General features: G+C 40.6%; 1 protein-coding gene across 1 annotated transcript in view; it reads left to right on the top strand.

The window, feature by feature from the left end:
* Positions 1-25,569, top strand: part of madd (MAP-kinase activating death domain) — a 64,576-nt gene that overhangs the window by 11,975 nt on the left and 27,032 nt on the right. Inside the window, exons 4-17 of the mRNA XM_039795302.1 lie at positions 1,548-1,851; positions 4,623-4,754; positions 4,886-4,999; positions 5,676-5,756; positions 8,837-9,009; positions 10,069-10,243; positions 10,341-10,534; positions 10,651-10,754; positions 10,855-11,060; positions 11,986-12,239; positions 12,485-12,624; positions 14,626-14,724; positions 15,335-15,376; positions 18,137-18,196. Coding sequence (XP_039651236.1) covers positions 1,548-1,851; positions 4,623-4,754; positions 4,886-4,999; positions 5,676-5,756; positions 8,837-9,009; positions 10,069-10,243; positions 10,341-10,534; positions 10,651-10,754; positions 10,855-11,060; positions 11,986-12,239; positions 12,485-12,624; positions 14,626-14,724; positions 15,335-15,376; positions 18,137-18,196 — 2,078 coding nt within the window. The remainder of the gene's footprint in view (positions 1-1,547; positions 1,852-4,622; positions 4,755-4,885; positions 5,000-5,675; positions 5,757-8,836; positions 9,010-10,068; positions 10,244-10,340; positions 10,535-10,650; positions 10,755-10,854; positions 11,061-11,985; positions 12,240-12,484; positions 12,625-14,625; positions 14,725-15,334; positions 15,377-18,136; positions 18,197-25,569) is intronic.

Raw genomic sequence — 25,569 nt, 5'->3', positions numbered from 1 at the left:
GCCATGGGTGACACAATAGATGGCAATTTTGGAGTGGCAAAAGTGTTAATTAGGCTGTCCCTTCACACTGGCTTAGGCCCAGTATGAATGTAGGATTGTTGGCCACCCAAGGTGCATTTATGTTTTCTCCACAGTCGTCCATTTATACTGTAGCCTAGCAGTAGAACCAGCACAGCTCCCCATCACTCACTACAAGGGTTAGTAGGAATGTCAGTAAATCTCATATCTTGAGATATTTTTTCTTTTTCTGTTAACATGCTGCAGCAGAACCACATATCATCAATCAGTCAAATGCATTTGTCGTATAAAAATGGGTGTCAGTATAGATCTGTGGTTTCCTTGACGGCCCCGAAAAGGCCATTCAAGCCAAAGGCTACACACATATCTGAGAATCATCTTCTTCTTCTTTTTTTTTTATTTTTTTTTCTCCCAACATGGTTGGTTGAACAGTGGTGTGGCAATGACAGAGAAGGAGGAGAGCCATTGCATAATGGCTGCGAGCGCTTTGTGTTATGGCGGCCCTGACAGATTGAGGTCTCTGGCTGCCTTCGGGTAGCAGCTGCAGTTGGTGGGAGGGCTTCAAAGGACTAATGATTTATCTCCCTCCGTGTTACACACACACTGAGTATACACTCCAGAGAGGGTTTAATGACACCTTGTGTGTGTAGAGTGAAGGGGTTTGCACATCAATATATTGACAATTGCTTTAGAGCCTCTCCTGTGTTCTAATTTAATATTTTTTTTTTTTTTTTTAAATCTAATTTAATAATAATAATGATTTCACTGACAGAGGCCTCGTGGTTGCTGTTTGCAGCAATAAAATGAGCAAATTATGTAGTTTAATCTGTTTTAATCCTAAAATTACCGCGGACTGACATCAATACTTATTTGTTGAGCTTAACATATTTTGCATATTGTCAGTTCAACATTTATGATTATAACAATGCCAATAAGAGTCACTGTATATGTTTGTGTGTATTCGTGCAGTTGCACAACGTGCAGTGGGTTTTTCTTCGTACAGTTTTCTCATCCCTGTTCAAACTGGCAGTGATTTATTTTTCTCCAACTTAACACTTGAGAAACAATTAGTTCCAGTAAGGTGTTTCCTTTTTAATGGTGGATTTTGGATTACAATTTATATAACACTGTGTACTATTCCTGTTTCAGTTTTGTTTAGTTTTTAAGGGGAGAGTGGAGGGGGGGGGCAGTATAAAAAGGCCAAATTATGTTGTTCATTCTGTGTTACAGGTTTTGGGCCTCTTCAGCTAGTGCTAAACCGATTTTAGGTTTAAGTTTATCAAACAGAAATGCCAGATATTCAGTGATTTGAGCTTCTCAGATTTGACTATCGCTCCGTTTTTATATCTCTATAAATGTAATATAGTTTGTTTTGGAGTAGTGGTTAGAAAACTTCATAGGGGCATTTTTCACAATTTCTTTTGACATTTCATAGATCAAGAATGAATACAATGAATCTAGAATGAAAATAACCGAAGATTGTAAAGGAATCACTCTGAACATACATATTCTGTTTATGTCCTTCCTAGGGACACCATGTGGCGGGTATTCACTGGGGCACTGTCGGTGGAGGAGAAAGGCAGCCAGCTGCTGGCCGACCTGCGGGAGATTGAATCCTGGGTGTACCGTTTGCTTCGTTCACCGGTACCAGTGGCTGGCCAGAGGCGTGTGGATGTGGAAGTCTTACCACATGAACTCAAACGGCCACTCACCTTTGCCCTGCCTGACAACTCGCGCTTCTCCATGGTCGACTTCCCCCTGCACCTGCCCTTGGAGCTGCTGGGCGTGGACGCCTGTCTTCAGGTGCTCAGCTGTGTCCTACTAGAGCACAAGGTAAGGACACAGCCCAGGAGTCAGTTCAGGATGCGAACCGTCTCTTACCAATTATCGCCTGGGGCCCGTCTCTTTGTTTTTCTGTTGTTTCTTTAAAGACCAGGGGCCTCATGTATAAACGTTGCGTAGGCACGGAAAGGTTGCGCACGCTGGTTGTCCCGCGTGAGAACGTGCGGGCCGTCACGCAAACTCTGGGATCCATCTCCGCACGGATCCATCTCCCCAGGAAGAAACGCAGGTTGCATCGGGTGGGCAAAGTTGTGCGACGCGTAATTGATCCCGTGGACGATGTGTAAGTAATGGCGCTTACCCACTGCTAGTACCAGCTCTGCTCGGCTCTGCTCGGCTCGGCTCTGCTCGACTCGGCTGCGGTGGCCCGTCCTCCTTTTTTCCGTTGCAGATTTAGTACCGCCTCATGCGTGAGGCGAGCACTGCTGGTCAACATAGCGACGCTGCAGGAAACTGCTGCGACCTAACGCGACGCACACACAGAACATCGAAGGTGTGTTGTTTTTGATTCTCAGCATGTGGCTATCGCCACAGCCAGAAGACTAATTTTGTTTCAAAAGAAGCTGGAGGCAGCAAAAAAACAACAACAACAAAAAACACCACTGGCTAAACTATTTGTTTGTTCAGGACGCAAATTTACAAATCCCACTATGGCCACGCCAAGACCCGCCCTACGAAGAAGCTCGATTGGTTGGGGTTAGGCATTTGACCTCAAGTGGTTGAGGTTAGGATCGCCGATTGGTCACGGGATAGGACCTGTACAAATGGGGTTACGTTACCGTGCGTAACCAAGGACGCCTGGCCAATAAATGCTATTGAAGGGCGGGTCTTGGCGTGGCCTTAGTGGAATTCGTAATATCGCATTCAGGACACCACCGTCTGTCGCTAGCAATAATGACGCAGTGACTAGTGACGATTCTCTCCGACCAATCCGTAGTCTGCAGGTTTTCACGTGACCTTTTGGTATCGCCTCCGCTCGCTTGGAACCTCGTCGGAGGAGATACTAAAAAGAAAGTTCCTGTTGGCAGGTACCAGGGACTTTTTTTTTCCATAATGGAAAAGCAAAAATGGCGAGAAGAGTCGAGGCGAGTCGAGCAGGTACCATGTGATGGAAAAAACGCCTTAAGTAAACAAGGTGTAGGAAATGAACCCTACCCGGGCCAGCAAACACTGGGCCGAATGCAGCAGCTTTACAGCGCCCTTTGGATGTCATAAACAGATGTATGTTTTAACCGGTTCTTTTAATGATTTACTGATGTTATTTAGGACATTGTTAAATTTTCTCAAATAATTTGGCACATATTTCTGTTATTGTATTTATTTCATTCATGCGGAGGTACGTGGCGCAGCAGATCCAGGGTGTGCACTGTCACCTGCCGCTGGCCTCACATGTGTTTTTTTGTCTGTTTTTTGCAGCGAGATTAGCCTTGTGATTGGACATAGATGACGTCAGGGGCACATTTATAGTCCGTTGCGTAGTTATTTATGAGAGGAGGCAAGGCGGGGTCGGTGGCTTGTTCACTTATGCTCAATTTCACGTTGATTGTGATGTATAAAGGAAATGTGCGCAGGGCCTGGCGTACGCACAGTTTTTATAAATCTGTCGGTCTGTCCGTACGCACGCACTTTACACCATCTTCGGTACGAAAGCTACGCAGTCTTTTATACATGAGGCCCCTGGAGCAGACGTGTGGTTGTCTTCGGCTGCAACCAAATCCCCAGTGGGAATGTACTAAAGACTGAACTGATTGTTTTGAGAAGAAAGGACAAGCAAAGCTATATTTACTGTGTTATGATTGGTCCGTGGTTTCTTCTGGAGTGCAGCTGCGTGTCCCCGCTTACATTTAGTTTTTTTCAAAGACCTCCTAATAAATGCCCTGAGTGACCTTCATCAGACGTTTTCTGTTAGATGTAGGCCCACTGAAGTCATTTCACCGGGGTGGAGAAAGCATGATGCGCAAAAAGAAAACCGTATGACTGAAATGAAAGCCCCTTTATCTCTGTCTCTGCCATCTTTAACGCTAGCAGCATTAGCAGGGATATAAGAGAAATCCCTGTTTGGCTGGTGCGGGTGTAGTGTTCTGTTGTTGCTATTGGTTTACTGTGACATTGATACACGGGCTCATTTGCAATCAAACCCAAGCTTTACAGCTTCAGTCGCACTGCTGAAAGACCATACTGCTTTTCTTTCTCAGTGTCTCTCACTTATAGAATTTATCAGATCTAATTTAGATGTTTCCTCATCCAAAAGTTTATTTTTTTTTATTTTGTTTGTGTTAGAAATTCAGCTTAAAATACAGATTGAACGAAAACTCTTCCTAAATGGGGTCGATCCGCTGCAAATACATTTTCTCTGCCTGTGTGAAAGGCTGCCATCTTGTATTTATCCATTTTTCCTTTTTTGAAGATGAATTCAATACATCATTAAATTCAGTCTGGCTGAACTAAGTGCTGGCTGGAAGCTTTCAGAGTGACTTCTTTTCAAGCAATTTGTGCTGACAAATTCATTTTTAAAAGCTCAGTTTTTAATATTCCTGTTATCAATCCAAGGCAAAATCGGGGTGTTCACAGCTTTACAGACAAAAACCAAAAGAAGGAAATATGGATAGATGAGACTTATAATTGTGTGATAAGCACCAGAGGAAGAAGTCAACTAGGTGACTGTGTGTATATTTAGATATGACCGTATGAACATAACAGGGCAGTGAACAATCTGCAACAGTTTCTTGATTTTTTTTTTTTTTTTTTTTTTTTTTTCTCAGGTCATTCTTCAGTCCAGAGATTACAATGCTTTGTCAATGAGCGTCATGGCCTTTGTGGCCATGATCTACCCTCTGGAGTACATGTTCCCTGTCATCCCCTTACTGCCAACATGCATGGCCTCTGCTGAACAGGTAAAACCTTGGAACCATTTGTTCTGAACATATTTTTAAGTAAGTGGGTGATTTCATGCAGTTCTTAATTGCAAATGCTGGCTGTTGTGGTAACATTGAATTATGACGGATTGGTATGTTTACCCCCACAGCTCCTTCTTGCCCCCACTCCCTACATTATAGGTGTACCAGCCAGTTTCTTCCTCTACAAAGCTGGTTTCAAAATGCCAGACGATCTCTGGCTCGTGGACCTTGACAGCAGCAAGGTCAGTACATCATCGACGTGGTGTTCTGCTCCTCCCTCTGATCTAGTTTTGTCTGTTTTTATGATGATGTCCGCATTAAAGTGCTCATTTTCAGGTTCATAATGGTATTTAGAGGTTATATCAGAATAGGTTTACTTTTGGTTTAATTTTCAAAAAACACCATATATTTGTTGAACTGCACATTGCTGCAGCTTCTCTTTTCACCCTGTGTGTTGAGCTCTCTGTTTTAGTTACAGAGTGAGGCATCTCACTTCTGTCCCATCTTTGTTGGGAGTCGCACATGCGCAGTAGCTAGGTAAGGACTACTAGCCAGTCAGAAGCAGAGTATGAGGGTGTGCCACGCTAGCAGCTAGGCGAGCATTATAACGTGTGTTACAAAGTGACGCACGTTCGTCACAGAAGTAAAGGCTGGACTACAACAGAGCTGTTTGGAGCAGTTTGTGAACAGTGTTTTCTGTTGGAGATGGTAAGTCCCTTTGGGGTGGACTTTGGGCTTTTTCACTTGGTAAACCCACAATGTACACAAAAAAGATATATAACCAAATAAAGGAAAGGGAAAAAGCCCAAAAGCATAATATGAGCACTTTAAGCCGACAGATGAAGTCTAATTCATCTATCAGTTTAACAACCTTTTTTTCTTATCTAAAGTTAGATTGTTGTTTGTTTGTGTCTACAGGTTATAGCGCCCACCAATGCAGAGATTCTACCACCGCTTCCAGAGCCTGAAGCATGCGAGCTTAAGAAACATCTAAAACAGGTACTGCATGGGATTTTGGGTGATTTCCCTTACACTTTATTAGTGCAATATTTTCTGATTCTGATGCACTGTGGCAGCCAGGGCGTAGCCCAAAACCAGTGCTTCTACTACTGGCACATACTGTATATGGAACCATATCAACCCCCGGTGCTGGTCTGGAGCCGACCATTCATGTTTGCTCCCATTAGCTGATTGCACTCTTGTATAAATGTAAAACTTCTCTTTCAGCAGTGTGAAGAGTAGGGGGGCGTCCTTCTTCATCATGGTTGTATGTATTGTCGATGAGTGTGAGAGCATTTGAAATGGGTTTTGTAATGCACTAATATCAACAAATGTTTTTTTCTTTTTTTTCCCTGTTTTCTTTGCATGCTCTAGCTCTTGGAGGTAAAATCTGATTCTAGGACCCTGCTTTCCAAGCAAAACCTTTTAGTAATGCTGGTAGTAACTAACTTGCCCCTCTAACCCGATTATCTAACATAACCTCAGAACCTGGTTCTGATTCATGGGAACACCTCACTTTTCTTACGTTCACGCTATGTGCAACATCAATCACACAAAGTCCCTTCTTAGCAAATATGGAAACTACTGATATGATCACTCAGTGTGCTTATTGGCCAAGAGAAGTTAGCTATTTGTATGATTTTAGCCATCATTGGCTGTTGATCACATTGCCATGCATCGTTGTTTTTCCACAGTGAAGTCTTCTGCAAAATGGGTAAGGAGTTAATTGCAGTCATTTTAAGTTCACCAGTTATCTTTATTTGAACGACTAAAGGGATAAATGTTTCTACCATAGTAAGGCTCACGAATGGCAACAATGATTGAAATCCTCGGTGATTTTCCACATTTTTCTATGAACGAGACCAACATACTAAAACTGTCAAACATTTAGTTTTTATTCATACATTTAAACGACCCATGGACTAGTCCAACACTCTTAATAAGAAAAGCTACAAAGTCAATCCATACTCCATACTGTTTTATGCAGTATATAACTTTTCATTTTCTAGCTTCAGTGAATAAAACCATCAAAGAACTTTCCTCATATTCTGTTCAAACTGTGTTTTGGTTAAAACCCTTGCATACACGTATTTTGTTTTGTATGCCTTGAATCAGAGCCGGTTCGTAAGCTGTGTGTGTGTGTGTGTGCGTGCGCGTGTGTGTGTGCGTGTGTGTTATCAGCGGCTCTCTCTCCCATGTGTGCGGATGTGTGACTGAGAGGCTGGTGTTAAGAGTGTGCAAAGCCTTAGTTTAGCAGTTGTATATTTGGAAACAAGCAGTATTGATATCTGTGAATGGAGAAAATGTCACTGAAGATAGTTTAACTGATTATCTGAAGAATGTGATGCCAAAGCAGAATGATGCTAATGTGAGAGTCACTGAAAATACTTGCACTTAACACTGGATAACAAAAATAAATTGGTCCTAACTAGCGACTCATTTTTTCTTTTACAAAAATGGTGGCTGTATTATATCAGCTCACCCGACACATTTTTTTCTGAGCAGTTAGACGTTAACTATTGAGGCTTTTTTATTTTGCTACAGGTGCTTTATTGTGCAAGTGTTTTATCTATGCTCCTGAAAAGATCTGCTGTTTTTGTATCTGCCATCACCACTCCATCGTAACCACTGGTTTGTCCCAGTTGGTCACCATGGATGGCCTTCATGTGTCTTCTAGTGGCTGGATTCTGTAGAAGAAGTCTGGTACCGTTTGTGCTTGTCTGTGTGTCTCACTGTCTTTCGTGTTGAGCATAAAACATCTATTCTTTCCTCATATTCCTCTTTCTCAAAATGTCTCTCTCTTCGCTCTCACTCTCTTGCTCTACTGGCCGTCCATCACTTTCTCCAAACAAACACAAATGTATCTTTTTCTTGTCTCCTTTCTTCAGTAAATTGTCGACTTGGGCATGATAAAGCAGCAAGGCATCTTTCTTTGCACAGACAAATCAAATTTCAATTTATTTGACTGATTTGGTTGGCACCAAAATATACTTAATCGCTGTCAGCAAAAAGCAGACAAAGAGGGGAAGTACTGTCGAAAGGAGACCAAGAAAGAAAAGGGAAAGGGCCACGGTTGTGACCCTTCCGTCATGTGCCGTTCCAGTGTCAGTCACAAAGTTATCATCCCAGGCCTTCATGTGATTCTCCTCGCATCTCTCTTATCCCCTCCCTAGTGTCTGGTTAGGTTGACCGTGATCACCCAAAAGCAGATCTTCTCCTCTGAAAATAAGGTTACTCATTTCTCCTCCTGTGGAATGTGTAATGCCCCTGCACGGATATCTTCTCTCTCTCTCTCTCACATTATTTTGCTTGTCACTACTACTTGTCTCCTACTCTTCCAAGACTTGAATAACAGTGTCACAGAATGTTGCGGACCAATTTTTTTGATACACTGCTTAGCTCTGGCTTGAGCATGACTGAATGTGCGTGCATCTATCTTGGCATCAGTGAGTGTTCTCGTAATCAAAACAAGATATGATGAAGCTAATCACTTTGACAAAGTTAACATTCATCCAGACCCAGCAACTAAATGTTCCATTATGCTAAGCTTAACATTGACACTTGAGTCTGCAGCAGTTCCCCTAAAGCAAACCATGCATAGTGACTTACTTCCCTCGTGCCCTTCCTCTCCAAAATGACACGCCCACCACAGGCATCAACATGCACCAAACTGATCCCTGATAGCTGCTGCATGTAATAAGAGTAAAGCCAAATTGTGACAGCAGTAAAAAATGGGGGAAACCTGGGTTGTGGCCCTATAGTTGATCATCTCTTACCTCACTTAAGCACTCTACTGGACAGCAGAAATGCTTAGCAGTAAGAGGGATTACTATTTCGATTAATTCTATTGGGTCATTTTATTTCCCATGTTTAAGTCCCCATTTAAGCAGTCGGCCCCTTTACCCTAATTGTTTCCCCACCATAGAGAGGGCCAAAATGTCCCATTTGAGTGTAGAAAAAAAGTTATTTTATTAACTAAATGTTGATGCCAATCGTGGGAGTGGTCCATCACAGCGCTGTGTTTTTGTCTTCAGATCCACTGCCTTGTTTCTAACTTGTGCCACTGTCACCTGTTCTAGGCCTTGGCCAGCATGAGTTTGAACACCCAACCCATCCTGAACCTGGAGAAGTTCCAGGAAGGTCACGAGATGCCCCTGCTCCCTCCTGGACGAGATAAAGCCTCGCCGTCCTCCACAGAGTTCAACCCTCTAATTTACGGCAACGACGTTGATTCTGTGGATGTAGCCACCAGGCAAGCTGTGAATGTCTCTTTCCATGGTCTATTTGCCATGTTTCTCTCTCTGTCTACTTGAGGTGTGAAGAACTCTGAAAAGGGAAAATAATGACTGAAGAATTATGTTTAGAGATACAATGATATGGAATTTCAGGGCTGATAACCAGTAATTCAAAGAGCATAATAAATATGTATTTTATAGTTTTATACATATTTATAAGTTTTTTATTTTTTCAAAAAAAGGCCAATATTTAGAGGCCCTTCACCATCTTTAGAAAAAAATAATACATGAAGGTATTGTATACTTGTTTGTAACACTATAGATAATTTTTTTAATTTGTAGACTAATTACCGCCAGACCTCGCCCCTTATTGTCAAGCATGTATAGGCTAAAAAAACCATGAGAATAACTGCATACTCTAGCGCTAATTAATGCTTAACCCTTGTGTTGTCTTCCATTCGACCATGCATCGTCCTCCCGGTCAGAACTGAAAATCAACTTTTTCTGATGTTTTTGTCTCGTTTTTGTTTTTTGGCGCTTTTTTGACGTTTTACACTTCTTTTCAACACCAACTCATAACTAGTTTTACACTTATTACTTATTTTTGGAATTCATGGTCAATAAAAAAAAAACCTAATTTATAGGAAATTATACCCAATTCTTGAGTTAATAAGCGGAAATTAGGAATTATTTAGACTAATATTAAAGCGAGGATAATCACAGAAGGGTCAACGTTTAGTCGGGATACTGTTTCAAAACATTAAGTTTTTTTTTTTTTTCTTTTCAAATGCTAAAACATTTAACAAAACCCCCAAAATTCAATGAAAGTAGAGATCCGATCTTTGGTTGTATGGAATAATCTGTGTTATTCTTTTGGGTAATCCAAATAAGGTAGTTTTAAAGAAACCCATATTTCTGATATAGACCTTTAGACAACGGGTCAAATTTGAGGGTTAAGATGCGTGAACGTGCATTTTGGGAGAAGTGTTCCTCGAGGCTATGTTCAGCTTAGTCAACAGGTGTTTTATAAATAGCTCGGACTGAAATATTAAGCTAAACAAACTTTTCTTTTACAGGGTCGCCATGGTACGGTTCTTCAACTCCCCAAATGTTCTCCAGGGGTTCCAGATGCACACTCGCACCTTGCGCCTCTTCCCCCGGCCTGTGGTGGCTTTTCAGTGTACTTCTTTTTTGGCATCTCGGCCTCGACGCTCTTGCTTTGCAGATAAACTTTTCCATGATTATCAGGTAGTAACTCAGCATTTCAGGAGATATAAATAAGGCTATTTAAAATAAGAGATAATTTTGAGATGTGGTCTGTATCTCATTCAATATGCATTAAAGTGAGTTTTATAAACCGTTTACGCTGCGTGCCTCTGTTTCAGATGTCTTTGACCCCTCCTTAATCGGAGACAAGCCCAAGTGGTATGCTCACCAGCTACAGCCAGTGGTCTACCGAGTGTATGATGGAAGCTCCCAGCTGGTAGAAGCTATGGCTGGTCCCTTGGAGGATGAGGGCAATGAGTCTGACCCCACAGACAGGTAAGGAAGCGCAAGATCCTTTTCAGCATAACAAGTCAATCTGTTTAGTTGAGTTTATTTGATCACTTCATAGCTAGTTTCAGGCAGCTCATAGTAATACATTTTATCTGTTGCAGTGGCAGTGACAGCGAGGCATACGATGACTCCAGCTCGTCCTATTCCTCACTTGGAGATCTTGTGAGTGAGATGATCCAAGGTGACATCCAGGGAGACACACCAAGTAAGTTTTTTTTTTTTTTTGTTTGATACATACAAAGTTACGCATTGACCATGTTCATACCATTTCCTTCCTTTTTTAATATTTGATCTGGTTGTCTTAGGCTTGGACCCGCCTACCCATGCTGCACTGGGAGACGCTAGTGAGGTTGAGTTTCAAGAGTTCCATGACTTCAGGGAAAGTCGGGGCTCCGATGGTCCACCGAATGGGGACGGACCTGCCGAACCGGCAGATGGACAACCTCTTCGCTCAAGCTCCAGCACAACTGCAAGCTCAAGTCCCAGCACGGTCATCCAGGGAGTCAACCAAGTGTGTGATCTGTCCAATTAGTGTAAAGCTTGAATTCACTTTAGGAAAATTTTTCCTCTTCTTTACTTTTGTACAGACTAAGGTTGCTTTCACACCTGAGCCGTTCGGTCTGTTTTAACCGAACCCTGAAGCCTTTTGTCAGGTAGTCCGGTTCGTTTCGGGGTGTTATAAAAGTTAATTCGAACTCTGGTGCGGACCAAACAACCAAACTCTGGTCCGCTTGAAAACGTGGGGTATCTGTTCGCTTTCAAGTGCACCAGAGTTCGGTTAGTTCAGGTGAGAACGTGATCCGACCCAAATACAGGAAGTGAACCAAAACCAGTGCATTTACTAGACTGCAATTCAACCTGGCACACAATTTACGGACTTATATATAAGGGATGAAAACTGTCAAATCCATGACCTAATATGGCCTTACCTCGCTCTACGGCTGTGTGACAACACATCATCATCGCCCTCTCCTTCACTCGCTGTCAGTCAGCTGCTCATATTGTTCGCCTTCTTCTAAAATTATAAAAAACACTAAAGGAGAAATCCCAAGACGTTATAAATTATGTGTTGCGCCATTATTTCTGAGACGAGAAGTGTCGGCGAGTTTCACTCGGTCATTCTGTCCATTAGACAAATGACCGTTTCGTCTGTTTGACATTTGTTTACAATGATTGGTGCGTTTGGAAAAACTGCAGTGTGAAAGCTAACCAAACTAAATGAAAAATGCAACAATGTTGCAACTTCACCACTGAATCGCACCGAGTCAAACTGTAGGTGTGAAAGCACCCTAAATGTCTCCTGTTTCCATTTATTTATTTATTCCTTGTTTTTATACAGCTATTAACATGAGCTGTACATTTTTCAAGAGTGAATATGGCCAGTAGTGTAATGCATCGTCCATAATTCCCATTAATCTGTCTGCTCATTTTTCCAGGAGCAGGGGGAAGCACTTGACCTCAACGCATCGGCAGGGGCTGCTTTACAGAATCCTGTCTCCGCGTTGGGCAGTCAGCCGTTCCTCAGACCTCCAGCTGATGCTGGCCTGGCCGACCAAGCCAACAAAAAGCAAGAGTATGACAACCCGTACTTTGAGCCTCAGTATGGCTTTCCCTCAGAGGATGACCCTGATGCAGAAGAGCACGTGGAGTCATACACCCCTCGATTCAACCAGAACCTCAATGGCAACAAGTGTGTTCAACTTGTTCATCACTTGAATGAATGCATTATCATCATTCAAATGGGCTCTCTGACCAACCATGCAATGTTCTCTATCAAAACCCAGCATGTCAAATTACTCTCCATTCATGGTGGTCTTGAATCTGTGGTGGTGTGATGTTGTGATATGGTGTGAATGCTTGAGAGTTTCCCATATTGTATGTCTATGTCTCTGTGTCTATGACGCGCTGTAATGTCTTTTGGTCATTTTTATTTAGGGCACAGCGTCCTTTACGTCCCAGTAGCCTGAGGCTCCCAGGAGAGTCTGATGGGGAGGGAGACTCTCGCAACAGCTCGCCAAACTCCACCATTTCCAACAGCAGCAATGATGGATTTGGAGGACTCATGTCCTTTGCCAGTAAGAATATTTGAATTTCATTTGGTTTCCTTTCAGCTACAGTAAGTCAAGCTTGTAAAACATGGAACGTGGGCTGATTTCTATTGGCGATGATGAATTGAAGCACCAAAACCAATAGCACTTGTCAAACCCAGTTCACCCATTCTTGATGACTTAACACCCAGCTTAAGCTTGAACACACCCCCTCACAAATGCATTCAAATCCAGAGTGCACAGTGGGCGTAGTTGCCTACATGAAAGTGAACGTGATGTTGCCTTGTCATGCAATTTTCTCTCTGCTTTTGACAACACGCTTCCCTTACGCTTTGCTTACGACCTGTTTATGGCCGTTGCTGGCTGCTGTTTTTTCACCAAAAAAGCTCTGAAAAATAACCAGTGAATGCTACATGCTCAGCACCAAACGGCTGAAAACAGTGTTAGCATCTAGCTGGTGAACATACTGGAGCATTTAGCAGCTAAAGAGCCAGATGCACGTGTTTTGAGCCGCGCCTGAGACGTGTGTGTCACGCAGGCAGTCTGCAAGCTCTAACCTGTTAACATGGGAGCCGAAATAAAAACGGACACGCCACGCAGCTGACACGCTCACACCCTTTGTGTTCAGAGCTCGTTTCCACCGCCCCCAAATGGACCAAAAATCAGCTTTGTCAGGTTTAAGAGATGGGTTACATTAGTAGTAGGGCTGTCAAACGGTTATAATTTTTTTAATCGCGATTAATTGCTGAATTTCTATAGTTAATTGCGATTAATCGCATATTTTATCACAAGATTAAAATGCTATTATTTTGCATTTCAGAACTGTTTTTTAAGTACATATTAACAATGGAAAGCAATTCTTACCAGTGTATCTTGATTGGGAATCAAATGAATGCAAAGAAAGTTACTTTATTAACTTGACTTAAAGATTTGTGTTTGTTTATTATTTATTTACTGTAAACAAAAGAAAAAGGTGTGAATCTGTCATTATTGCACAAATCCTCCAAGTACCTAACTAAAAAACCCTATCCTTACCAGAGTCAATATAGTGTTTAGTAACTCCTAAATAATTTAATTACTCACTGACGTCCAGTGATCACCGGTTAATGAGACAGTGTTTTCAGCACCTTGCAGCAGTCCCAGTGTGGCTGCTCTCTCCGTGTCGTACAGGCTGCGTATGCGTGAAACTACTGTCCCCCTCGACGGCAATGAGACGGGTCAGAACATGCCAACCGTAGTACGTCTTTAAGACCCGAGTCCTCTACGATGCTGACAGGACTGCAGTTAGTTGCCACCCATTTCGCAAGAGCTGTAGTAATTTTTTTGGGATTTGGTTTCATCCACAGGTCTGTAGCACTCTCCAAAATACTGCTTTGCCTGAGTGGGTAGCATGCTAGTGGGTAGCATCAACCTGAGTCACGTTAATTAGCTCGTAGGTGGTAGCTCAAGCTTGACGTGCTTCGGTGAGATTTTAATTCGGCTTTACACAATGTGCATATGGCTTTCGACTTGTCTACGAGCCATCCGGGAGTTTTGGAAAATAAAAAGCACCATTCAGAATTGTGTTGCTGCTGTCTTTCTCCATCATGAGGAAGTATCGCAGCTTGATGATAAGTAACGGTGCGGCAAAGGGTCAAAATAGTAGCCTGTTAGGCACGATGCGAAGCAGAGTGAAGTGTAAAATAAATTAATAAATGCCGGCATGCGATTTAATGCAATGTAAAAAAAAAAAAATAATTAAAAATTAATGCTGACAGCCCTAATTAGTAGGTTTTGTTTTACATGAAGTATTCTAGTATGTCTTCATTGTAGATATGGCCATTTACATATTCACTATTGGTTAATTTAACGATTTATTTTTCTACAGCTAGGTCAGTTACCTCTTGTTAACAAAGGTTGCTTAATAACCATTTAGATGGGAGTAAACATCTGCTTCTTCAATATTTATGTGGAGGGTGAATCATGTTAATTATAATACCCTTGGTTTTGCATGATCATTTAAATTCTATTCCTGTTTTCTGATTACAGGCAATCTTTACAAGAACCACGGCACCAGTTTCAGTCTGTCAAATCTGGCTCTTCCCAACAAGGCAGCGAGGGAGAAAACGCCTTTCCCCAGTCTAAAAGGTAGGGGAACACAGCGAACTTGACCACTTTTACAGGTGTTGAAGTTCTCATGAAATTGATGTTCATGTCATCTAATTGTCTGTCCTAGTTATTCGGTGTGGTTTCAAGGCTAATAAGAAACATTATGATAAAATATGTTGCCCAGGATATATAGGTACACTAGGGAGAGTTGACAAAGTTAAAGGACAAAAGTCAATAACAAAGGATTTATTGTTATTATAGTAACATACTGTATGTGTTTTTTCTGACCCACTCATTTACATTTTTTTCTTTCTCATCACTGGCTTTATGTTAGCAGTCAGGTACCTGTGTATTAAGATATTTCTTATTGCTATTTTATCAACTAATTAAGATTTCACTCAAATACTATGATTTGAATCCTCTTATTTAATATACTTCTATACAATTCAAATAATAAACAAATCCTAGATATATTTATGGCCAGCATTGCTTGCCTACTAAAAAAGTAAACCATAACTAATGTACACACAGAAAAGCATTTGATAAGTATTTTTTTTTAACTTTAGTATTCTTATTTAATTAATATATTGTCTGTCCTTCTGTCTTTTTCTTTCCATTTTTGTTTCTAAATTACTTTTTTGGGTTAAAGAATATTTCAATTTTGATGTTGAGGAGGAAATGGAGCAAGCAGGTTTGCAAATCTGTTTTTATAGCCTGACTTTCTTCCCACTGGATTGCCAAACGGATATGGCACTATTTTATAGGAGAATATTGAGGATGTATCAAAGTTTTTCTCTCTTAACATGAAAATCCACTCAAAAACAGACTTGTTGTTGCCATGTTCGTGGACCGTTTGTTCTTGTTTTGATGAGCAAATCTTTCTCGTGGGCGTTTTTTTCTCATTAATTTGCCTTTTTTGAACCTTTTCTACTATACCATTATCTGACAATGTAGAATGTGTTCAGATTAAGCATTTTTCAGGTCTCAGTGTTTTTTCCACATAAACCGAGAAAGCAATCCAAAACAACTGCACAGATGTTAGATTGACTGCAGTTACGCATTAATGAAAACCTAAACATAACTAAATGAATTCAATCGCAGGCCCAGCTAATGCTCAAATTCAGCTATTAATTAAAGTCTTAACTGTTTCAGGGAGTAAAATTGCATTTGGAAATAGAGTTATTAAACTGGCTAATATGTATTATTTATATATTAGTGCTGTCAAACAATTAAAATATTTAATCGTTTTTAATCCCATTAATTTCATAGTCAACCCACAATTAATCGCAATTAATCGCACATTTTTATCTATTCTAAATGTGCCTTGATTTCTTTTTGTCCCATTATTTTTTTTCTCATTTTAATGCTCTTATCAACGTGGAAAAGTGGATCGGCTTGCTTTGTGCTTTTGTCGCCTGTCTTTGACGAAGGAGCGGAGAATTGGCATAATCTGTGTGCTTGGCCATCAAGTGGTATTTCAGACGTGCTGCGATGATAGCTCAGTTCACAACGACAAAACACACCGATCCATTTGGCAACTTTTTAAAAGTAAACTTTCCATTCAGAATCTTATTGGCATCCATTTCGGTGTCTCGCGCTCGCCATCCACTCAAACCGTAACGTTGGCCTACTACTCTTTGGCCGGCTCGCAAGCCCAAACAAGTGTGTGCGCCGTGCCTGTTTTGTTTCCGGTCTAGCTAGATCCGGTGTAGTGTTGTAGTTTTTCTAACGTTACTAGTTGTTGCAACAGCATGTGAAAAAAAACTACAAAGTTTGCTAGGCCAAAAAGATCGTTAATCTCGCGATAAAATAATTTACGCCGTTAAAAGGGTTTGTGTTAACGGCGTTAGACTGACAGCACTAATCCGCAAAAGTTTAAGAAGCTAATATAAATTCTGTTCATGGCTGGATTTTCACTTTGACTGAGAGAAAAAAACAGCATGGTAGAAGCATGGGAATCTAACTCAATAGCTCCACTCCATGTGGAATAGCTGCCATAGAAAATGTTCTGTTCCTTTGATTATGATGTGTTTTGTCTTTGTCGTTCAGATGACCCCGACAGCCCGGGTATGTTATGTCTGGTGTGATAGTTTGTATTAGCCCCCTGACTAAGCATTTCTCTATCCTTGAAGTGACATATATATATACCTATCTTACACCCTGTTTCTCAGCATTGGACTAAGATAGAAGATACACCTTTAATGTCATTCATGTACAGTATATCTATGCCTTCCCCTCTGTTCCTTTGCCGTTCCGCTCTGTGTGACTGGTGGGAGTCCTTTTGACGCGCTGTGATGCACACATTAATAGTCAAAAGTAGGGCTGCAACTACTGATTATTATCACCGTCGATTAATCGGACGATTATTTTCTTGATTAATCGATTAGTTGTTTGGCCTAAAAAAAATGTCAGAAAATGGTGAAACATGTCGATCAGTGTTTTCCAGAGTCCAAGATTGACGTTCTCAAATGTCCTGTTTTGTCCACAACTCAAAGATTCAGTTTACTGCCACAGGAGAATGAAGAAACTAGAAATATTTACAATTTAAGAAGCTGGAATTCTTTGACTTTCAAATGACTCCTAACCGATTATCAAAATAGTTTCCAATTAATTTAATAGTTGACAACTAATCGATTAATCTTTGCGGCTCTAGTCAAAAGATTTCTTCTGTCACTGCAAGCAGTTAGTGGTGTGGCATCTGCACATCCGTACTACTACATGAAGGATGTTCAGTCCTTTTTACACTGCATTTACCTAATTAATGTTTCAGTGTCTTTGAATGACGTTCACAGAAAGATCTGTCCTCAGTGAATGGAGTTTATGTCCCACCCTGCCTCCCGACTCTCATATGTTTAATCCTTGCTTGCTTGTGTGGTGGCTCCCATTGTTGAGTGTTTCCTTCCCTTTTTGAGGTCACTCACTATTTTAAAAAAAACAACAAAAAAAAACATTGATGAAGCTTTGACGATCTCAAGTTTTCTTATGAAATATTTTACGGTGTATCATGACTATCTTTGGGTTTTTGTGCTCAAAACAAGATTCCTGCCTTACATCATGCACACATTCTAAAGAAACAACTCCATCCATTGCTCTAGATTTAAATGTTTTCGTTATTATTCACATGGTTCAGGCCACTGATGTGTATATACAACGAAGTATGAGCTATACACAGCTCCTACTTGGCACTGTAAATGTTGAATGTGTTGCCAAACACATGGCATTATCATCTTACCGAGCACTTGGGTTAACACCACCATCAGTGCATATAGTCTTTTTCTCTGTTCTGTCTGCCCTTTTCTCTTTTACTTTTTTATTTTCTTTGTTTTAGCGCCACGTTGAGTGTGCATGTCTGTTGTGTTATGGGTTGATGTTCGGACTGGTTGTGTCTGGGCCGGTGTCCCTCTCTCTGTCCAATTTTTTTCGCGGCACTAATTCTGGGTTTTGTGTGCAGTATTTGGGCTAAATTCTCTAATGGAGATAATTACAGAGGCCGGCCCGGGGAGCGGAGAAGGTGGGTTATGCCCTTGAATCAAGTGAGCTGCATGCTTCTCCAAGCCAGTCAACCACATCTCCCGGCATCCCTCTGTCTATGCTCATTTCAGTCACCGTGTGTCATCAACGATCCAGTGGAGCATTGAGTCGTTTTTTTTTTTCACGCCGCCATCCATAGTGACTGTTCCCCTTCCTCAGACTAACTGTTGTTTCACTCCACACTATGTTTAACTTTATTTATTGAACTAGCCTTATCACAAGAAAGTTTCACAGGACTTCGCAGGGAAATGTTAAACAATACATTATGCAACAAATAACTACAGGGAAGCAAGTGAAGCAGAGATCATGCTGCTACAAATACAGTATAAGAATAGAATAGAAGCTAATCTACCAGCATCCATTGTTTCTCATTGTTTTTCTTGTCCTTTATACGCTGTACAGAGTACAGGTGGGGTTGGGGCCAATCATGCTGTAATTGTGCTTTTCACAATGACCAGTGACTACAGTAAAAATATGCAAATGTTAAACCTAACTGGTGAAAATCTTATTTTAAAATCAGTGAACTATATTCAGGCTATTTCAGGCAAGGCAATGGTTGTCTAGATGTTTGTCATGAAAACTATAACCTGATAGATACGTTATAGTTGTTATATTCCAATTGTGCCAATTTCATAGATAAGGCACAATGTTTCAGAGCATTTTCCAGGTTTCCAGGTGGGGTTGGGGGGGAACAAGCTGTCACTGCTTGTCAGATCTCAAGAGACTTTAGATAGTTGTTGGTATAATTACAACAGTACTGAAACCATTTTCTTTTTTCTTAGAAGCAATGAACAGTATAATATTTAAAAAATGGATTGAACAGTGCTCTTGATTTAAGTAAATTAATTTTTTTTCAATTTCAAGTGTTATTTCTGTTTAGTAAAACATTTTAAAATGTAAAGAAATGTTCCTTCACTTACACTGTGGGATTTGTCCCTGGAACTAAATTTTTTCCTTGGTGGTGCTATATTCATGAGGTAGTTGTACATTTTTTACATACTAATGTTAGTTGGATGGATGGATAGCTTACTTTATTAACCCACAGAGGGGAAACAAGTCAGATCGCTCCCAACACAGACAGCACTGAAAGACCTAATGCAACAACAATAACAATAATAAAAAAAAAGAATTGTTTGATACTTTATTAATCCCAAATTACAAATGTTTTCACTCTGTTGTTAGAATACACATTACACACAGGCCTGAAATACACACGCATGCTCAGTACCTAATACATGCACTAATAGAGAGATGTCGGAGTGAGGGGGCTGCAGCTGTTGATAGACAGGTGCCCCAACTGCTCGGGGCTCGGGTTCGGTGCCTTGCTCAAGAGCACCGAACACAGTCACATATTCCAAGATGACATTACTGTCGCTCAGGAGCCCGCCTAGCCACTAACTTTAAAAACCGAATATTAATACAATCAATCAGTTGATGAATAAAAAGCAGACCACAATTGATGCACCTAAACAGGACTAGTAAAACAGGCAATACAAATGAAAGGCCATGCCCCGTTCTGGCAATGTTGAGTGAAAAAATAATTTGTGTATCTGACCCGTAATTCAGATCCGCTCCAAAATGTAATCGGTTCTTTCTTAGCCCATGCTACACCCTTCCACTTAAGTTTCATGAAAACCGGGCCAGTAGTTTTTCCGTACTTTTTGCTAACAAACAAAACAAACCAAAAACAGAACCTCCTTAGCGGAAGTAATAAAACCTTTCAAAAGTTTCAGAGCTGTGGGCTAAATCGTCCAATGGCGTATCTTGGCATCCTAAACATGTTACTGTGTAGCTATTCATATCAAAAACACTTTGAACATTGAGTTCTCCAGTCCTTGTCTGTTATGGCAGCACACCAGTTTTTTTTATTTATTTTTTTTTTACATCGGGCCATTTGCAGCCATGCCATTGTCTTATAATAAATGCTGACAATCCCATAATAAAATCTTAAATCAATTCATAAAGAAGGCCATCGTCGGTAGAAAAACTACCTGTAGATCACATTATAATTAATTTACTGAGGCGATCTCCCTAAAGGCTTTTCAAGTTTTTCTTTCTTTGTACGTGCAGGCCAATTAGGTTTGTGTTTCAGTGTAAATGGTTTCCTAGCCATCAAGTTGACCAAAAATGTTTCAGTTGTGCCAGTATGCTCTACAGAATGTGTGCAGAGGTGACGATACTCAATAACAGAAATGTGTAGGCTTTACCCCAGAAGAGACCTTAAATATGGGTGGAGCATCCAAACAGGTATTTGGACAGACAATACTAGATGAAGGGGATGAGATCAAAAAATTCTAGTACATGTACAGTAATGTTCCCCAAATCCCCCTAGATAATTGATGATAAGCGATATTTCTTCTTAAGTATTTGATCATCAATGCATCATGCATTTAAGTGTTTGCTGGCCCAGACTTGGAATTCAGGACGGCTTCATTGCGATCTCTCCATTGTTGCTCAGGTCAACCAACAATTTGATCCCTAAGGTCAAGGACCATTTAAAAAAAAAAAAAGCTGCAGCCTCAAAGTATCCTCCATTAATAAACCACTGGGCTCTTCTAGCCTCTGTAAAAAGATATTGATAAAAGCCTTCAGAAAACAAACAAACCTTTTTCATTTAGCCTGAGACAAAACCCATAACCCTCTTCCTGCAGTGATGTTTATCTTACTCCTAAAATGCCTTTGGATTTAAAGTGCTATTGCTATTGTAATCACTTTATTATTCTCAAACAGCTATGCTTGGTTTTCAAACAAAGAAGAAGCTGTAAAAGTCTGCTTGGGCATAAAACCTCATTTCTTTTGTCACCATGACACTCCAGCAACAATAACAAACAATAGAATCCCTGCTGTCACATAAAACTGACAATAAACCAGCCTGTAATGACAGATGTCTGATCAGAAAGCTTTCTGTCCTCTGCTCCTCCCCCATCCTTTCATGCCTTAGAAACGCAATCAGCAAGTAACAAAATGAAGAAATTCTGACATATTGCTTTGCAAAAGTCATATTAGTGTTTTCATTTAGGGCAATGTCTAGGTGTAAGCTCTTCTTACTCTTATGTTTGTCTGTATATTTGTGGTCCTTGTTCAGCTCCGAACGCACTCACTAAATGCACTCATGACAGTGTAGGGCAGTAGAGCTTTGGATTACTGTACTCTGATAACCTGGATTGACTCAACCTTAAAGGAGCAGTGTGTATGATTTAGGGGGATCTATTGGCAGAAATTGAATATATTTGTTTTTATTAGTGTAAAATCAGCTGAAACTAAGAATTGTTATCTTAGAATGCTCGTACATATTTATCATACAAATCTACATAGGTAGCGGGTCCTCTTTCATGGAGCCCGGCATGTTTCACTGCCATGTTTCTAAAGTAGCACAGAACGGACTGGTTCTAGAGAGGGCCTTTCACGTTTTTACGTTATGCTGGGTAGAGTGAGAGCGAGAGAGAGGTACGCTAAAGGTTATTTAGTTAGTTGAAATCTGCAACCTCCCCGCTAGATGCCACTAAATCCTACACACTGCTCCTTTAACCCAGTTAGGCCTGATATATGAGTTAGGCCAATTAGGCCTGTCAGAGTTTGATCAGGTTGGGTTTTATTTCATCAACATGTGAACCAATGCGCTGTGTCAACAAGTGCAAATGGACTTGGGCAGACACTGTACAGATACATTTCTGCCAGATTGCTTGTCCATTGACATTCAGTCTGAGGTGGCTCACGAGGCCCGATTTATTGGTTTTAACCATCAACAATTTGGCTGTCAGACGATTGGTTGGATTCCTAGCATGTCAAGGGATTTTGGTCGGCTGCCTTGCAGTTTGAGCAGTCCCACATGGCCGCCAAACTGTTACAAACTGTAGTGAGCTTGTTTTAATATTACCGGTGTAGTATTTCTCACGTGATGTGTGATCTATCTGCAATATAATAATGTCACTGCAGAACATTAACTATATTGTCTGCATCTTCCAGCTACCTGCGGCTACATGTCTTTTTTTTCTTCTAAGTCCGTTCATAGTAGACTTGCACAAAGTAATGCTGCCTTTCTCCCTTTTTTTTGTCAACGTTGTTGGAAGACGTGGTTGTCTTGTTTGAATAAACTTTAGGTGCTGGTTGTGCAGAAAGGCTGATTAAAACTAGGGATGCACTGAATGAAATTATTCAGCCGAAAATGGCAACAAAAAAAAGCACTTTCAGTGTTTGGCCAAATAAGTGACAAGGCCAAATAAATTTTACCAAACAATTATGTTTTTGATGACTCAATCAAATAGCAACCAGCGTAGAGTGAGAAGCGCACACGCTTTATAAATGCAGCAAACATATGGGCAGTGTGGAAGCACTGTCAAAACTGTCAAATAAACAGCAATATTTACCGATTCCGATCCTAGGTACTAGAGCACGACCGATATCGGCGGGCCGATATTAGGCATTTTCCAAACTATCGGTGTCTGCATTTATAATGCCCGATAAAAATAAATAAAATTTATAATGACAAATGATTCTGATAATTGAATATTAAAAAAATTAAATAAAACGGACAAAACACCCTTCAACCATGTTATGAGTGTTGGCGTTGCATAGTTTGTCCACCAGACGGCACTCTACAACAACGTCCCTGTTGGCAACACTCTTTGATTTTTTTGTTGTTAAATTCTTTTTGTTCAAAGGACAAGTTTGTATTTTTATACATTTTATTTATCAGAACTTTAATATATTTTGATGTTCCTCTGTTCTGTTGAGACAATAAAACAAACTATTATTTTTAAACTGCATTATCATATTATTTTAGTGAGGACTCCTAAATAACTACAAATAACTAATGTTAAGTTTGTTTTGTTATGCATTTCTGGATTTAATTAAATTTTTTTTAAATTGGGGCTGTCAGTTTAACGCGTTATTAATGGCGTTAAAGCAAACCCCTTTTAATGGCGACAATTTTTTTATCGTGCGATTAACGCATAGACAGTTAAAGAAGGATTAACGTTCTTTCGGCTCTAGCTAGACCTGAAGCAAAATTACGAATCCCACTACGGCCACGCCAAGACCCGCCCTACGAAGCAGCTCGATTGGTTGGAGTTAGGCATTTCACCTTGAGTGGTTAGGATAGCGGATTTGTCAGGGGATAGGACCTGAACAAATGGGGTTACGTTACCTTGGACGCCTGTCCAATAGTAGTGATTGAAGGGCGGGTCTTGGCGTGGCCATAGTGGAATTCGTAATTTCACAGACTGGAAACAAAACGGACACACGCCGCAGCCGCACAGACTTGTTTGGGCTTGCGAGCAGCGTAGCTAGTAGGCTCGTCACGGCAATTAGCTTCGGAGCGAGTATTGCAAACAAAGTGTCTCCTCTGTTCTTTCTGACCACGGTGGGAAACCTGTAGCAGGAAAAGTGTAACCCTCTCCTTGATTTTACATTGGTTATGGAGAACGAGAACCAGGAAATTAGTCGGGGGAAACCATAGTCGCTATGACGACCAGCCACGCTCGCCTCAGGCATGAGGCAGTACTATCTGCAGTGGAAAATGGAGGTAACAGTTTTTACATTATGTGACAGATTATTAGTTCCAAGCATAGACTGTATATTATTAGTCTATGGTCCCAAGTGAGAATGTTAGTGTGAAATTGAACACTACGTATATGCCAATGTTGTTTTCAATAAAAAAAAAACAATTTGCACAAAGCAAGCCGATCCACTTTTCCATGTTGATAAGAGCATTAAAACGAAAAAATATAATGGGACAAAAAGAAATCGAGGGACATTTAGAATAGATAAAAATGTGTGATTAATTGCGATTAATCGTGAGTTAACTATGACATTAATGTGATTTATCGCGATTAAATATTTTAATCGTTTGACAGCACTATTTTAAATATATATCAGCCGATATATCGGATTTTGAAATAATCAGATATTGGTATCGGCCTTAAAAATCCTTAATCGGTCAGGCTCTACTAGGTACTTGTCTGCTCCATGCATAAGCACAGACATATATTAGGCCTATAACTATAGTCCGTTATAGGCTGTTCAAGAAGAGGGGCTCAAAGATGGCCAAATAATTTTTTTTTTATTGTATTTAATATTGTGCTTTGTTGGTATATCTGCTGGAAGGTTAAAAAAAATGTTCAGTGTTAAACAAATATTTTTAAATTGTAGTTTTTTTTCTTTGAAAAGCAAGACAAAATAGTAAAAGGCCTTGTGTTGTGGCCTTGACCAACTGCCACTTTTCTCGTTTGAAAGCCATGATGTCTCTCTCTCATGGGTGGGCCAAATTCTCTGGGTGGGCAAAGCAGAGAAAGGGGAGGTAACCTCGCTCCTTATGACCTCATAACAAGCAAGATTCCAGAACAGCTCATCTGAGCTTTCATTTTCTCAAAGGCAGAGCAGGATACCCAGGGCTCGGTTTACACCTATCACCATTTCAAGCCAATTGGGGACCATAGGCAGGCTGGGGGAACTCATATTAATGTTAAAAAACCTCATAAAGTGAAATTTTCATGCCATGGGACCTTTTAAATAGAATGGGGAAAAAAATTGACATCGAGGAAATTAATTTTGTCGTGAGATGCCGGAATGTGCAACATCTTTGAGGTTATTAATAGCAGTGTGAACATTTTACGTCTGTCTCTAAGATATAAAAACCCCCCGAGACCTCTACAACAAGATGTGATGCTCATTAATGAGCAGCTTCATTAAATGCTGGACTTAAGTCTGGGTCAAGTCTGAAATGCATTTGTATGAGTCAATTGAATGAGATAGACTTGCCTAAATGTTTTGAGCCTCTTCAATGAATATACAATAATATAATGCTAAAATGATTGAACCAACCCCGACAAATGGGGCACACCCAGATGCCGAGCATCCCACAGCATTGCAGCAGTGTATTAAAATGAGTCACCTTGTGACGTTGTAGTGTAGCTCATGTTCCTTGCCATCCACTCTTCTCTTTATTTTCTTTCATGCATGATCGTCCTGATGTAGTTGCTTTACACACTATCCTCCATCTGACCTCACATCTTTATGCTGCTAATGTGTGATGCCACCACCAAGACAATCATTTAACCATTTTTTGTGTGTGTTTTTGTTTTTTTTTGTGTGTGTGTGTGTGTGTGTGTGTGTGTGTGTGTGTGTGTGTGTGTGTGTGTGTGTGTGTGTGTGTGTGTGTGTGTGTGTGTGTGTGTGTGTGTGTGTGTGTGTGTGTGTGTGTGTGTGTGTGTGTGTGTGTGTGTGTGTGTGTGTGGGTGGGTGGGTGGGTGTACCATGTCCCTGTTTGATTTGTCCTTCACCTCTCTTGTTGTAATAATAGACTCTAGCAGCTCTAGTAATTTGTCTCATCAGCAGTAGATAACCTTCAGTAGA

Source organism: Perca fluviatilis, chromosome 3 (genome assembly GCF_010015445.1).
Source record: "Perca fluviatilis chromosome 3, GENO_Pfluv_1.0, whole genome shotgun sequence".
Lineage (NCBI taxonomy): Eukaryota > Metazoa > Chordata > Actinopteri > Perciformes > Percidae > Perca > Perca fluviatilis.
This window is presented reverse-complemented; position numbering and strand designations above follow the sequence as displayed.